Source organism: Syngnathus leptorhynchus, chromosome 4 (genome assembly GCF_054491065.1).
Source record: "Syngnathus leptorhynchus isolate UIUO chromosome 4, UIUO_Slep, whole genome shotgun sequence".
In the NCBI taxonomy this organism is placed as follows: Eukaryota; Metazoa; Chordata; class Actinopteri; order Syngnathiformes; family Syngnathidae; genus Syngnathus; species Syngnathus leptorhynchus.
Genome location: NC_141198.1, coordinates 817,400 through 833,263, shown reverse-complemented (window position 1 = coordinate 833,263; position 15,864 = coordinate 817,400). Strand labels below are relative to the sequence as shown.

At 44.6% G+C, this 15,864-nt stretch overlaps 1 protein-coding gene across 1 annotated transcript in view; it reads left to right on the top strand.

Annotated features, from left to right (window-relative positions):
- The window catches only part of LOC147057602 (multiple epidermal growth factor-like domains protein 9), a 78,593-nt gene that overhangs the window by 29,189 nt on the left and 33,540 nt on the right, over positions 1-15,864 (top strand). The window contains exon 3 of the mRNA XM_085908962.1: positions 6,681-6,820. Within this exon, the coding sequence (XP_085765088.1) occupies positions 6,681-6,820 (140 nt within the window). The remainder of the gene's footprint in view (positions 1-6,680; positions 6,821-15,864) is intronic.

Here is a 15,864-nt window from a genome sequence, read left to right as displayed (position 1 = left end):
TATTTTGTCATGCACGTGACTTTCAGACATACTGTGTACTTTCTTTAATTCATTCATTTCTCAGTTCCTTCAGTTTTGAAACATCTGGTTTGTGTGCGTGCGTGCCCATATGTGTTTGAGTTCTTTCTGTCTTGTGTTTAGGATTGTCCACGCCCCACTAAGCATCACCGCCAGCCTCTTCATTTGCATTTAGTACAGTTATTTAACAAAGCCCCAACTGTATGAAGACACATAGTCGCAGAAATTGCTTCCAGTCACTTGTGATTTACTTCTATTGTTTTGAAGTCATTGTGTGTTATGTAATTGTTTTTGAGTGCATTGTCTGGGTTAGAGAGTTGATCAGGCTTGACTTGGCATTGTGCTTGTTCTTGTAGATTACTTACGCTGATGTGTCATTGAGTCATTTCATTTTATCTCTAATTAGTGTCCTTTGTTTCTTAGAATCCACGACCGACAAAGCAATGAAAAGATTCGATTCTATGAAAGAGAAAGACATTCAAATGTTAGGGGGAGTGGGGGATTTTTAGAGCTGTTGGATTAGTTATTAGTTATTATGATAATTTTAAAGTGTATTTCTGGGTCTATATCATGGTCACTCAAATGAGACATTGAAATTTTGGTTTTACTTTATTAACTTCCAAATTAACACTGGAAATTCTTTAGTAATTTAGTTGTTGGAAAAACCAAGCATGACAAAGCAATTTTATTCAGTTTGGCTTTGTTTTGGTCTTGGATTATTTTTTAACACAAAGGTGTTGCTTCTACAATAGTTACACTAAATGCGTTACTGCACACAAAGATTAGAAGTGTTTTTTTTTGTTTTTTTCTCATTCAAATCTGTGCTCTCAGCTCTCAAGTTATATGCGTGTCCCAACACGAATACCAGTAATTCCAATTCTATAGTGCTACACCTTTGCCATAGGGAAAACCAAAATGTAAATTTAAAATAAATGATTAGATATTTTCAATGGAATTCTAAATGTCACTTCCAATTAAAGCAAAAAGATTTTGTTCTGTGTGTTTTGTCTCTTCTTCGTTATTATTATTATTATTATTATCATCAAAGCCCTTGATTACAGAGTAATGTCGGTTTCACAGATTATCTTGAACTGTAATGTAATTGTTCATTCATTCATTTTCTGAACCGCTTATTCCCCACGGGGGTCGCGGGCGTGCTGGAGCCTATCCCAGCCGTCATTGGGCAGTAGGCGGGGGACACCCTGAACTGGTTGCCAACCAATCGCAGGGCACACAGAGACGAACAACCATCCGCACTCGCACTCACACCTAGGGACAATTTGGAGTGCTCAATCGGCCTATCGACACCCCCTCCCGCCCCCCTGCCTCTGACCTGTTGCAACTATTGGACTGTTTACACCTCACTCAACATGTAAATGTCCCCACCCATGACAAAGGGCATACACTTGACCTTGTCATTTCCTCATCGGCCATAAGCAACATACAAGTTCACGAGGTTGGTGTGTCTGACCACAAACTTATTCAAATGGAACTGCCTTTCCCACGCCCCCTCTCCAAACCCAAGCGGCAAATCTCTTTCAGAAATTTCAAATACATCAACCAAGACACTTTAGCACAGGACCTCCTGCTTCTCTCCTCCTCCTCCGCGACCTTTCCATCAGTCAGCAAGGCAGTGGATCATTACAATAACTCTTTGGCCAAACTTCTAGGTATCCACGCCCCCATAAAAAACAAAACAGTCACTTTTTCACGCTCAGCCCCCTGGTACACCAGTGAGCTGCGGCTGATGAAGTCAACTGGACGCATCCTGGAGCGTCGTCTCAATGCCTCAGGTCTGACCGTGCACAAACAGGCCTATAAAGAACATCAGAAGGCCTACTCAAAAGCCCTTGGGATTGCACGTGCCCAGTTCTACTCCAACATCATAAACAATACCCCTGGAAACTCAAAACAGCTATTTTCAACCATCAACCACTTTCTCAAACCCCAACCCACCACTCCAACGGAATCCTCAGAGGTAGTGTGCAATAACTTCATGACCTTCTTTACTGCTAAGGTTGACAACATTCGCACCCAGCTCCTCTCCTCTTCTGGCCCCTCCACTTCACCTCCACTCCCCTTCCTTCCACCTGGGTCAGTCCAGCCTCTCCGCTGTTTCTCCCCTATTTTGCAGTCGGAGGTAGAGGACATCATCAAAAAGATGAAACCCTCCACATGTGCCCTGGACCCTTTCCCCACAGCCCTCATTAAACATCAAATCTCAGCTATCAGTCCCCTGATAACCAATGTCATCAACCTCTCACTCCAGTCTGGCTCTGTACCCCCTGCATTGAAGACAGACATTATTACCCCCCTGCTCAAAAAACCCTCGCTTGACCCGGACAACCTTGCCAACTACAGGCCAATGTCAAACCTCCCATTTCTCTCCAAGGTTCTGGAAAAAGTGGTAGCAGCCCAACTTCACGCCCATCTCACCCGCAATAACATCGCTGAGAAATTTCAATCCGGTTTTCGCTCTGGCCACAGCACCGAAACAGCCCTTGTTAGGGTCACCAACGACCTTCTCATGGCTGCCGATGCAGGCTCCTCGTCACTCCTCATTTTGTTGGATCTGTCCGCTGCATTTGACACTGTCCACCACAACATCCTCCTTAACCAACTTCACTCCACTGGATTCTCTGGCACTGCTCTAACCTGGCTTCAGTCCTACCTCTCGAACCGAACCGAGTACGTTTCCCTGGGAGGGAAAAAATCAGACACACACACACACAGTCACCTCCGGTGTCCCCCAGGGATCTGTACTCGGTCCTACCCTCTTCATTTTCTACATGCTACCCCTTGGCAATATAATCAGGAAGTTCGGCATCTCATATCACTGTTACGCGGACGACACCCAGCTATACCTCAAACTCAACCCCCCACCCTCTGCAACCCAGCCTCATCCATCTCCCTCATCCATCCTCTCACTGTGTCTGGAGGAGATAAAGGCGTGGATGAATCTCAGCTTCCTACAAGTCAACAGCGATAAAACCCAAGCCATGTTATTTGGCACCCCATCAGATCCATACCTGCCCAATCACAAGCATCTCATTCGCCAGTCACACAATCCCCCTCTCAGCCACTGTCACCGACCTGGGTGTGATACTGGACTCTCAACTCAACCTAAAGTCACACATAAAACACATCTGCAAAACCTCCTTCTTCCACCTCAGGAACATTTCCAAACTCTGCCCCACACTTACCCTGACAGATGCTGAGAAACTTGTCCACGCCTTTGTCTCCTCCAGGCTAGACTACTGTAACGCACTCCTCATCGGGATCCCTAGCAAGAGCCTCCAGAGGCTCCAGTACATTCAAAACTGCGCTGCTAGGATCCTGATGAGGGTGCGGAAAAGCGACCACATCACACCCATCCTCCATTCTCTGCACTGGCTCCCCATCAAATTCCGAATAAATTATAAGATCGCCCTCCTCACTCACCAGTGCATCCTCGGACATGCTCCCCCATACCTCAAAGAACTCCTTGCCCCCAAATCTGCCACCCGAAACCTCCGCTCATCCAATTCTCACCTTCTCCATGTCCCCAACACCAAGCTGCGTACCATGGGCGACCGGGCCTTCTGCCATGCAGCCCCCACACTGTGGAACTCCCTCCCCGACCACCTAAGAGCACCCCAATCCACTGACTCTTTCAAAACCGGACTTAAAACTCACTTCTTTAATTTGGCATTTCTGTAATTCCTGTTTTTATATCCTGGTTGTCGTCCAGTTGTTTTATACTTGTCCTTGCTTTTTATTCTTGTTTTTACTTGCCATGTAGCACTTTGAGATTCCTCCGAATATAAAGTGCGTTATAAATATAATTTATTATTATTATTATTATCAAGCATGTTTTTGGGATGTGGGAGGAAACCGGAGTGCCCGGAGAAAACCCACGCGGACACGGGGAGAACATGCAAACTCCACACACCTACACCTACAACATGTTTGGAACAACATTTATTTAGCATGTTTAAAAGAAACACTCCGTTAACAGTGCTGGGAAAGTTTATTTTCTACACAAACTAGTTCAAAGTTCAGTTCACAAATTTTAAAAGGAACTTGTAGTTCACAACAGAAATTTTATTAACTTAGTTTATGGTTCCAAAAATAAAAAGTTTATACCGTAATTTTCGGACTATAAGTCCCTCCGGCGTATAAGTCGCACCAACCATAAAATGCACAATGAAGTGAATAAAAACATAGATATGGCGCACCGGAGTATAAGTCGCACTTTTGGGGCAAATTTATTTGTCAAAATCCAACACCAAAAACAGACATGAACCAGCAACAACAGGCTAAACGATACGATATGCTAACGTGACATATACACAAACGAGGAGCTGAGAACGGGCTTGACGTCACATTCAGAGTTATTCAAGTAAGTATTACATAAATAACAGGTTTATCAAACCATCTGTGTCACTCCAATTCATTAAATCCATAGATCGTGCTTTATGTAAACAATGCCGCGTATGCGCCGCATATGCTGACGTCGGACCCGTTGTAAATTGCATTTCTAATTATTCCACAGACCCATATAACGATATAATATGTATATTTCAAATAACTATCATATTACAACAATATTATCAAATCATCTGTGTCACTCCAAATCATTAAATCCATTGATCAAATTCCTCGTTCTTTATGTCAACAATGCCGCGCGTGCGCTGCAGAGATCTAGTATATAACTATATTGTAGCATTAACAAAGTACCAGGAAAGACGTGCGTTTGGTAAACGGCTCTTTATTTAACAAAACAAGAGTTCAACGAGCCAACAACTACTGAACTTCCAGCCACGGAGGTGGAAGAGAGCTCCATAAATAGGACTGGGCGTGCGTAAAAGCCATGTCCGAGCCCCATCCACCGTCCCCGGACAGCCACCCGGCCAAGCGCCGGCCCCCGACTTCCATCCACTGAGGTGAAAGAGAGCTCCCGTCGAGAAGAACCGGGCGTGCGTAAAAGCCATAATAGTTTTTCAAACCTTCTGTGTCACTCCAAATCATTAAATTCCTCAAACTCTTCGTCCTCCGTGTCACTTACAAACAAAGCCGCTAATGATGCCGGTAGTACGTGGGGCCCTTCGTCATCTTCGTCATCCCGTGATCGAATCCTTTGGCCTTTATGTAAACAACCGCCGCGCAGCACGGGTGACATCACTTGCAGTTCAAATGACAGTAATCCTTTGCTACATCGCGGTTCGTTTTTCCCGGTTTCACTACATCGCAGATTTTTGAATTTAAAAATTTGTGAAAAAAATCACATATAAGTCGCTCCTGAGGATAAGTCGCCCCCCCCCACCCACCCAAACTATGACAAAAAAACGCGACTTATAGTCTGAAAATTACGGTAGTTTTCTTCTCCCAATCAAAGATAAAAATTTGCTTCAAGCTGTTATTCTCTGGCACTTTGGCATTTTCACAATTTTTTCACCCATTCCATTCACACTAGTATCCAGGTGCTACCACCTTAAACTCTTAAATACAAGAGAAAATTGCTTGAATTGAATTTAATGAATTGAAACAAAACATGACTGGGTTTTTAAGGTTGGAAACGAAACATGTACAAATGCAGTGATCAATGTGCAAAACTAAAATTATATTTGCTTTAACTAACTTTTAGTTTTTAATGAATGTATTATTTCTTGTTTGTCCAAAGAACCAGAAAACCTTTAGAATTTGGGGCATAAAAGTGCAAAGGTAAATGTACAAAGCCCAAATAAATTACTAAAACAACAATCTCAATAAGAGTCATTCTTGGTGAGAGCACTACAACTTCTAAAATTTATGAATGCTCTCACAGGATGATACCTTATTGTTGCCGCTTGACCATAAAGGGCAAATGGGGATGCTTGTCGCACCTGAGTTTTCATCAACTGGAGCATGTTATTGTGCTTTTGTCGCAATTTGATGACGACGCCGTGTGACTGTTGGTGGCTGGGGTTGCAAAATTTCCCCTTGCCTTGTTTACAGTGTGTTTAGCGGGGTTTTATTTTGAAGTCTAAGAAGAGGAAAAATCGGCATCTTTCAACGAAAGTAAACTGCTGTTCAAAACCATTCATTGTTCCCAAAACGAGCGCGTTCACAAAAACGTTTGCGAAGCAAAAATGCGCGATGTTCAGTTCACGTTCATCCAAAATATGAACACGTTAATGAACTTTGATTCATTGAATGTGTTCAGTTACAACACTGCCTGTTAAATATGGCCTGGAGCTCCACTCTCCACCCACGCGGGGGCGGCGGTGTAGGGGTTGAGTTGCGTATCCACGTCTCAGAACGGAAACACCAATCATTTTTTTTCGATAAACAAATTTTTGGATCTTCTGGAGCCAAAATAGTGATCGTGATTAAAATTTTATTAATTGAGCACCCCTATTTCAAACTAATTAACAAATGTGTGGTGTTGTTTTTTTTACAAATATTCTGTCAGTTTGAATTTAATATTGTATTGAATTGAATGTATGTGGGAAAGGAGTTTGGTTTTTATATATGTTTTTAACAATTATCCAGCTTCATTGGAATTGGAGTTTGTATTCAGGATTGTTCCTCTCAACTGCAAGTCTTGCATTATTTTATATACTGTTGTACCATTACCGGTACTTTCCTTTTCATACTTTGTACTGTGTTCAGAAACTATATCTTCCCTATTGCCCTTTCAGCTCAGGGATATGTGCGTGCAAGGCAGGAGTGTATGGACCCAAGTGTGACGAATGCCACCCAGGTTTCTTCCACTTCAGCAGCACTGGATGCCAGCCCTGCCAGTGTCACAATCACACCAACTACTGCCATCCACAGTCAGGTGAGTCTGCTGATGAGGAAAATTGCAATTTCATCTTGAACAGTGATTCTTATCTGGTGTGTTGGAACCCAAAAGTGCGTTGCAGACCCATTTTGGGTGGGTCCCAGACAGCCAGGATAAAAATTACACAAGTTCTACTTTTGATTTTTATGCTACACTACAGAGGCGTATCAAGAATATACTGTAACTAGAATTGGCAATTTCTGGAGAAATTGCATGTGAAGGCGAAGGCACTTCACACTATTGTGGGACTCGAAATGATGATTAAATGACATAAAAATGGTAAACTAATAATGATGATTAAATAAAATACAAATGGTAAATTAATGATGATGATGAAAATAATTATTAAAGTGATGTGTTAAAATTGAATGAATGAAAAAAAATTATTGGCCAAGCGTGATTCGAACTCGCACGGGAACAGCGCTCGTGTTTACAGCTCCATTCTCTTCTTACTGAGCTAAACAGCAGCTTAGGACCGCTGTGGTGGAATGATTAATCAAGAAATAAAGATGGTAAATGACGTTTGGTAAAATGATGTTTTTAAATTTAAATAAATGCCATTTGGTAAAATTATGATTTTAAATTAAAATTAAATGAATGAATAAAAAATAAAAAAAATAAATGAGTTAAGGAAAGAAATCATGAAAAAAGTTGTCAGATGTCAAAATTCGAACTCGGTCGTATACGTCGCTCGTGTCTAATACGCCATTAAGAATAAATGGGGGATTTTAAGGCACAAATTTGCTAATTATGCAAAAACGGTAAATGTTATGAACAAATAAAATACTAGCAATCATGCCGTGAATTTTTGGAACGTGTGAAAGTTGGAATGGGGTGAATCGGTTAAAGCATGTGGGAGTAGTTAGGTGTCAAAAAAGTGGGAGGAATAAATTGTTTAATAATAATAAGAAGAAAAATAAAGTAGAATAACAATAGTGTGAATACAAAAGTGTCACACTAATTAGGTAAACGACATGAAGAGTGGCCACCTCTTGCTTTGGGCACTAGTTTACTACGTAAACAAATTCAGCCTCTGGTAAGTAATACGACAAATTAGTTTTAAACTGCTTTTGAAAATATAATGTCGGCAGATATTTTTAAACAAAACATGTTCTTTGTTGTTCTTAACCTATGACAACCTACGAAAACACGACGCGTTCTGAGAGGCTTAATGTAAGCAGAATTGTTCAAACGTCATTATACAGTCAATTGAAATTGCTAAGGGTTGATTTGATTTTTCCCTGGTATGGGGTAACACCTCCGCCTCCTCAAGATAGATTGGTCCACAGTCTGTGAGCATCAGTTGCAACAAGTTGTGTGGTGCGGATCCTCTCCTCAGTGGTGACAAACCTTTCGTCATGGTAATTTCATCCTAAATTTTAACATAATTGTCCGTCCTATCGTCTGTCCACGTTATATTTAAAAGGTTCTTCCGTCAAGCACTTCCATCAGTCCTTCAGCCGTCATTCGGCCCCCCAAAATAAAAAGCTCATCACCATTGCTATCATCTATAAAATATTCCAGTCACTTTTTTGTTAGTGAGTACATTTGTGTGTTTCTCTGAGACAATGCAGCCAAAATGAACATTAACATCATAAATAATTAAGTGCCACTCAGCACATGGGAATCATACCCAGGCTTTGAGTTTCGATCGCACAAACCAAACCAGTGAACCAAACGACCTCACAGAACATTGAATAAGATCAATACCCCAATAGTGCTTCAAGCTGCAGTCATGCACACCAATAAGGCTGCAGAATTCACTAGAAGCTGTGTGTTTCATGATGGTCCCGTAGTTTGCAGGACTTAAGAGATAACAGGAATAAATCAGCTGCAGTTGTTCTGTCGTCCATTGTTGCCAAGAACATGAAAAAAGTGGTTATTTTCCCCCTTATTTAAATGAATATGTCCCCAGCTCTTCTCTGGTACATGTGGCAGGAATGACACTTGCACACGCAAGTGAACACCGCCCATCATTCATTACGCATCCTGGGTGAATGTAGTATAATAAAGACACGTGAGACGGGCTGGGTGTGTTTCTGTCAGTCATCAATTAAATGTGCGTTCATCAGGGACGGAGTGAGAGGTCTCTCAGTACTCAACACGGGTCAAGGCGATTACATGAATCGCTGAAAAAAACGCAGTCGTCCATCCTTTTTTTTTTTACTTTCTTGTCCCGCGTCTTTCATCCGCAAAATGGATGTCCATCAGTCAGCTGTTCCAGTGCCAACACCACAAATTCCAATTATTATTTTGCCCAGCATTTTTTCTCCCTATGCACTATCTACTGTGTGTGTGTGTGTGTGTGTGTGTGTGCGTGTGCGTGTGACAATTAATAAAATACAATACATTTTCATTTATATCGCGCTTTCACGTCATTTGGCATTGGCACAAATTCACCCCCCACTTTGCAAACATCAGTTATTTCAATAAAACACAAATACTGTGCAGACAGAGAACAGAAAACACCAACACGCTTTACTTTGTTTTGCCAGTGCTAATCAACTGATTGACCACACCTGTTTTTTATTGCGTAGCATACTTCAAAATAAAAGCTAGAATGTATATAGCACATATTCTAACAGCCCCACTTGCTCTCATATTGGTGGTAGATACATGCAAAATGAAAATACACTGGTCAGAAAAATTAAAAGAACACTTTGAAAACACATCAGATTACAATGGTGAAAAAAAAAGTTGGATATTGTTGGGTCTAAATATCATCAGACACTACATCACATGCTGGAACAAAGAGGAGAAGACAACCAGGATGAGTTTACTCACGAGGAGAACGATAGAGAAAGGAAGCTCAGTTACAATCTCCACCAGTTCTGAGTTCCTCCTCCACGTGCTCCTCTTTTTAATGTTTTGGTTGACCTGGTTACAGAGGCGTTGCTACACTAAAGGGAGGGGAGATAGTGGTTGTAGCAACGCTGATTAGCTAAGGAATATAGTGTAGTGTGATTTAGCACTTGTCGGCCCATGCCCCCCGCAGTGGAGTCGTAGAGTCTGATTTCTTCACCCAACCAGTTGTCTTCTCCATGGGTGGCTGACTCCTCCTCGACTGTGATCAGATAACTTGAAGCACGTTGAATGCCGCTTACCTGTGGAACAATGCAACTAAACCCTTGCTAAGTTTATTTTCTTAGTAAACTAACACAACACAATAATAATGAATAGCTAGTCCTACCTAAACATTTCAATACATATTAAGTAAATGTCCGGTAACTGATATACAGTTCCTTAAACGAACATTGAGTAAATATGAGATAACTTTAATGTGACTACTTCAAACTGTATATTACCAGTTTCGATCATATACAATCTATGAATCAAAGCTACAGTTAACTAAAAGGAATGAAGTCCCTTTAAACTAAACAAAGAACATCTTGCCTACACAAATAAGCCCTGCTCATTGTCAGTGAAGACTTCTTACAGAACAAACACAAAAGTACCATGACAGGAAGGAAACATAAGGCTGACGGGGATCAAAAGACATTCCTTGAACTAAATACAAAGCATTTAGTTTAAAGGAGAGTCGTAAACTCGTAAAAGATAAGGCCTCCTGGTCTGGCAGGCCAAGGCTTCCCCCGAGATTATTCCAACAGTCCGCACCCCATTATCCGTAGCCCGCGTCCCAATTAGAGATGTACCGATCCGATATCTGGATCGGATATCGGTTCGATATCAACAAAATAGATGGATCGGGTATCGGAAAATGCAGCCGAACTGTGGGCCGATCCTTTTCTTAATCTATTGGGACGCGGGCTACGTCATACGTCAGCAGCACGCGTGCCGCATGCCACGAGAGTTTTCTAAACAAACGCAAACATGGAGCGAACGAAAGAGTCAGCTGTGTGGAGGTACTTTAAACTGAACACGCCAACTACCTCGACGGCAGTTTGTAATGTCTGAAAAGCTAATGTTGCCAGGGGTGGTAGTAGTACTGCCAGTTATAGTACTACCAATTTAATTAAGCATCTCCAGAAACACCACGCAACGAAGCACCAGGAGTTCCAGCAGTTGAGCAGATCAAAGAGAGCGGGAGGTGGACCTACACAGCTGTTAACGCACCTAATGTTTACGTTTACTATTTCTTTTAATATTTGGTTACTGTGTGCTTGATCACCCTTTCTATATTTGTCCAGTGCAGTTTCAGCTGGAACATTTGTATTTTTTTTAAGAAGTTTGTATCCTAATTTACTTGAATTTAAATGCTGATACACTTTATTGCTGCTGTTGCACAACTTTTGTTACAAATAGTTCATTGCATTAATCTGCTTTATCTTGTTACATTTTGTTTTAGGAAAGAACTGTGTAGTCATGCCTGATGCCATTGCCTTTAGTCTTTTCTGTTCCACATGTAGAGATGTTAAGTCAATGTAGCTTGTTAAGTCAACCATAATATCGGATCGGTATCGGGTATCGACCAATACGCAAAGCCACGGCATCGGTATCGAAACTGAAAAAGTCGGATCGGTGCATGTAAAAAATGACAAATATTCTCAAAGTATTCAGCTTGACACGTTATTATAGCTACTGTTGCTTGTCTTTTTGTTTTCCATAAAATCAAGGGACCAAATTGACTTAAACTGACACAATAACCTGAAGTATTTCGTCTGCCAGTATCGTGTTCTGCCCACTTTGCATCACTGAATGCTCCCAACCCAAGTGGCTCTTTTTGTAACACATCTTTTCCTTTGCACCCTTCAAGTACTTTTGTACATGTTTTACTGTAGCCCATTATTCTATAGTTGGTTTGGAAAGATGTTTGGAAGCTTTCCTCACTACGTAGCTCAGATCTGGTACATGTTGATAAGTACCGTATTTTTCGACTATAAGTCGCATTTTTTTTTTTTTTTCATAGTTTGGGTGGGGGGGGGCAAGTTATACTCAGGAGCGATTTATATGTGTAAATATTCACAAATGTTTATTTGATCATTAACACATTACTGACTTACAGTATAGTTGATCACCATCCATCCATCGTCTTCCGCTTATCCGGCGTCGGGTCGCGGGAGCAGCAGCTTTAGGAGGGACTCCCAGACCTCCCTCTCCCCAGCCACTTAATCCAGCTCATCCTGGGGGATCCCAAGGCGTTCCCAGGCCAGCCGAGAGACATAGTCTCTCCAGCGCGTCCTGGGTCGTCCCCGGGGTCTCCTACCGGTGGGACATGCCCGGAACACCTCCCCAGGGAGGTGTCCAGGAGGCATCCTGATGAGATGCCCGAGCCACCTCATCTGGCTCCTCTCAACGTGGAGGAGCAGCGGCTCTACTCCGAGTCTCTCCCGGATGACCGAGCTTCTCACCCTATCTCTAAGAGAGAGCCCGGACACCCTGCGGAGGAAACTCGTTTCGGCCGCTTGTATCCTGGATCTCGTTCTTTCGGTCACGACCCATAGCTCGTGACCATAGGTGAGGGTAGGAGCGTAGATCGACCGGTAAATCGAGAGCTTTGCCTTTTGGCTCAACTCTCTCTTCACCACGACGGACCGGTACAAAGTCTGCATTACTGCCGACGCTGCACCGATCCGCCTGTCGATCTCGCGCTCCATCCTGCCCTCACTCATGACCAAGACCCCAAGATACTTGAACTCCTCCACTTGGGGCAGGATCTCATCCCCGATCCGGAGAGGGCATTCCACCCTTTTCCGACCAAGGACCATGGACTCGGGTTTGGAGGTGCTGACCCTCATCCCGACCGCTTCACACTCGGCTGCGAACCGCTCCAGTGAGAGCTGGAGATCACGGACTGAAGACGCCAACAGCACCACATCATCTGCAAAAAGCAGTGACGCGATGCTGAGGTCCCCAAACCGGACCCCCTCAACGCCTCGGCTGCGCCTAGAAATTCTGTCCATAAAAATTATGAACAAAATCGGTGACAAAGGGCAGCCTTGGCGGAGTCCAACCCTCACTGGGAACGAATCCGACTTACTGCCGGAAATGCGGACCAAACTCTGCCATCGGTGATACAGGGACCGAACTGCCCTTATCAGTTGGCTCGGCACCCCGTACTCCCGAAGCACCCTCCAGAGAACCTCCCGAGGGACACGGTGGAACACCTTCTCCAAGTCCACAAAACACATGTGGACTGGTTGGGCGAACTCCCATGCACCCTCGAGGATCCTGCCGAGGGTGTAGAGCTGTTCCACGGCCAGGACGAAAGCCACACTGCTCCTCCTGAATCCAAGGCTCGACCTCCCGACGGATCCTCCTCTCCAGCACCCCTGAATAGACCTTACCAGGGAGGCTGAGGAGTGTGATTCCCCTGTAATTGGAACACACCCTCCGGTCCCCCTTCTTAAAGAGGGGAACCACCACCCCAGTCTGCCAATCCAGAGACATCGTCCCCGATGTCCACGCAATGCTGTAGAGGCGTGTCAGCCATGACCGCCCCACAACATCCAGAGCCTTTAAGAACGCCGGGCGGATCTCATCCACCCCCTGGGCCTTGCCACCGAGCAGTTTTTTTAACTACCTCAGTGACTTCGACCTCCGAGACTGGAGAGTCCGCCTCTGAGTCCTCAGGCCCTGCTTCCACAAAGGAAGGCGTGTCGGTGGAATTAAGGAGGTCTTCGAAGTATTCCCCCCACTGACTCACGACATCCCGAGTCGAGGTCAGCAGCACACCATCTCCACTGTAAACAGTGTTGACCGTGCACTGCTTCCCCCTCCTGAGACGCCGGATGGTGGACCAGAATTTCCTCGAAGCCGTCCGGAAGTCATTCTCCATGGCCTCGCCAAACTTCTCCCACGCCCCGGTTTTTGCCTCAGCAACCACCGAAGTCGCGTTCCGCTTGGCTATCCGGTACCTGTCAGCTGCCTCCGGAGTCCCGCAGGCCAAAATGACCCTATAGGACTCCTTCTTCAGCTTGACGGCATTCCTTACCGCCGGTGTCCACCAGCGGGTTCGAGGATCGCCGCCACGACAGGCACCAACAACCTTACGGCCACAGCTCCGGTCGGCTGCCTCAACAATGGAGGCGCGGAACATGGTCCACTCGGACTCAATGTCCCCCGCCTCTCCCGGGACGTGGGAAAAGCTCTGCCGGAGGTGGGAGTTGAAGCTCTTCCTGACAGCGGATTCTGCCAGACGTTCCCAGCAGACCCTCACAGAGCGTTTGGGTCTGCCAGGTCGGACCGGCATCTTCCCCCACCATCGGAGCCAACCCACCACCAGGTGGTGATCAGTTGACAGCTCCGCCCCTCTCTTTACCCGAGTGTCCAAAACATGCGGCCGCAAATCCGATGACACGACTACAAGATCGATCAACGAACTGCGGCCTAGGGTGTCCTGGTGCCAAGTGCACACATGGACACCCTTATGCTTGAACATGGTGTTCATTATAGAAAATCCGTGTCGAGCACAGAAGTCCAACAATAGAACACCGCTCGGGTTCAGATCGGGGGAGCCGTTCCTCCCAATCATACCATTCCAGGTCTCACTGTCATTGCCTACGTGAGCATTGAAGTCACCCAGCAGAACGATGGAGTCCCCAGAAGGAGCGCTCTTCAGCACTTCCTCCAGGGACTCCAAGAAGGGTGGCTACTCTGAGCTGCCGTTTGGTGCATAGACACAAATAACAGTCAGGACCCGTCCCCCCACCCGAAGGCGGAGGGAGGCTACCCTCTCGCTCACCGGGGTGAACCCCAATGTGCAGGCGCCCAGCCGGGGGGCAATAAGTATGCCAACACCTGCTCGACGCCTCTCACCGTGGGCAACTCCAGAGTGGAAGAGAGTCCAGCTCCTCTCGAGAGGGCTTGTACCAGAGCCCAAACTATGTGTGGAGGCAAGTCCGACTATGTCTAGTCGGAACCTTTCTGCCTCACACACCAGCTCGGGCTCCTAGTTGATCACTTCACGTTATTTTCACTTTAAACCGCATGAGGGCGCACTCTGGCTGTGGAATAATTGGAGCCTCACTGACAATGAGTTCCATTCACTGACTTCTGAAGTCAGGATATTTTATGATTTGGAGTGACACAGATGGTTCAGCGATCCAGGGCGCTTGCTTGTAGCACTGTGTCATATGCTGAGCTCTTGATTTGTAAAATAAAGAGCCGGTTACCAAACCCACGTATTTTCTGGTACTTTGGTAATGCTACAATATAGTTATATACGGAGATCTGTGGAATAATTGGAGCTGCAACTGACAACGAGGCTGTCGTCATCCGCTGTTTTTTTTTTTTTTGTGTTTTTTTTGTGTTGTGTTTTTTGAAACAGCGGATGAAGATTCCTATGGACTTAATAATATGGAGTGACACGGATAAATTTTTCCTGTCTAGTCTACACTCTTTCTAATATTGTTGTTGTTAGAACAAGACAACGCTTGGAGTGTTTTGTTGTCTCTTCATTGTGACTAGAGCTGTGCCAAAATAATTATATACAGCGGACACGTGCTACTCCGGGGAAATAGGGCTGTCCCACAAATAGCAAAAATGGAGGACTTTTTTTTTTTTCCCATCAAGCCAAAAAGGTCTGGAGTGGCTGCCACTAAAAGTTTTCCACAAAAAAAATGAATTGACCCCCCCCCCCAAAAAAGAAATACAGTAATTTTCGGACTATAAGTCCCGTTTTTTTTCTTCTTAGTTTGGGTTGGGGGAGGGGGGGCGACTTATACTGAGGAGCGACTTATATGTGAATTTTTTCACAAATGTTCACAATTAAAAAAAAAATAAGTGAAACCGCGATGTAGCAAGGGGTTACTGTAATTTGAATTTCAAGTGACGTCAGCCGCGCGGCGGTTGTTTACATAAAGGCCAAAGATTCGATCACGGGATGACGAAGATGATGAAGGGCCCCACGTACTACTGGCATCATTAGCGGCTTTGTTTGTAACCGACACAGAGGACAAAGCGTTTGAAGGATTTAATGATTTGGAGTGACACAGAAGGTTTGAAAAACTATTATGGCTTTCACGCATTCCCGGTCCTACTCGACGGACCTCTCTTTCACCTCCGTGGATGGAAGTCGGAGGCCGGCACTCGGCTGGGTGGTTGTCCGGAGACGGTGGATGGGGCTCGGACATGGCTGTTAC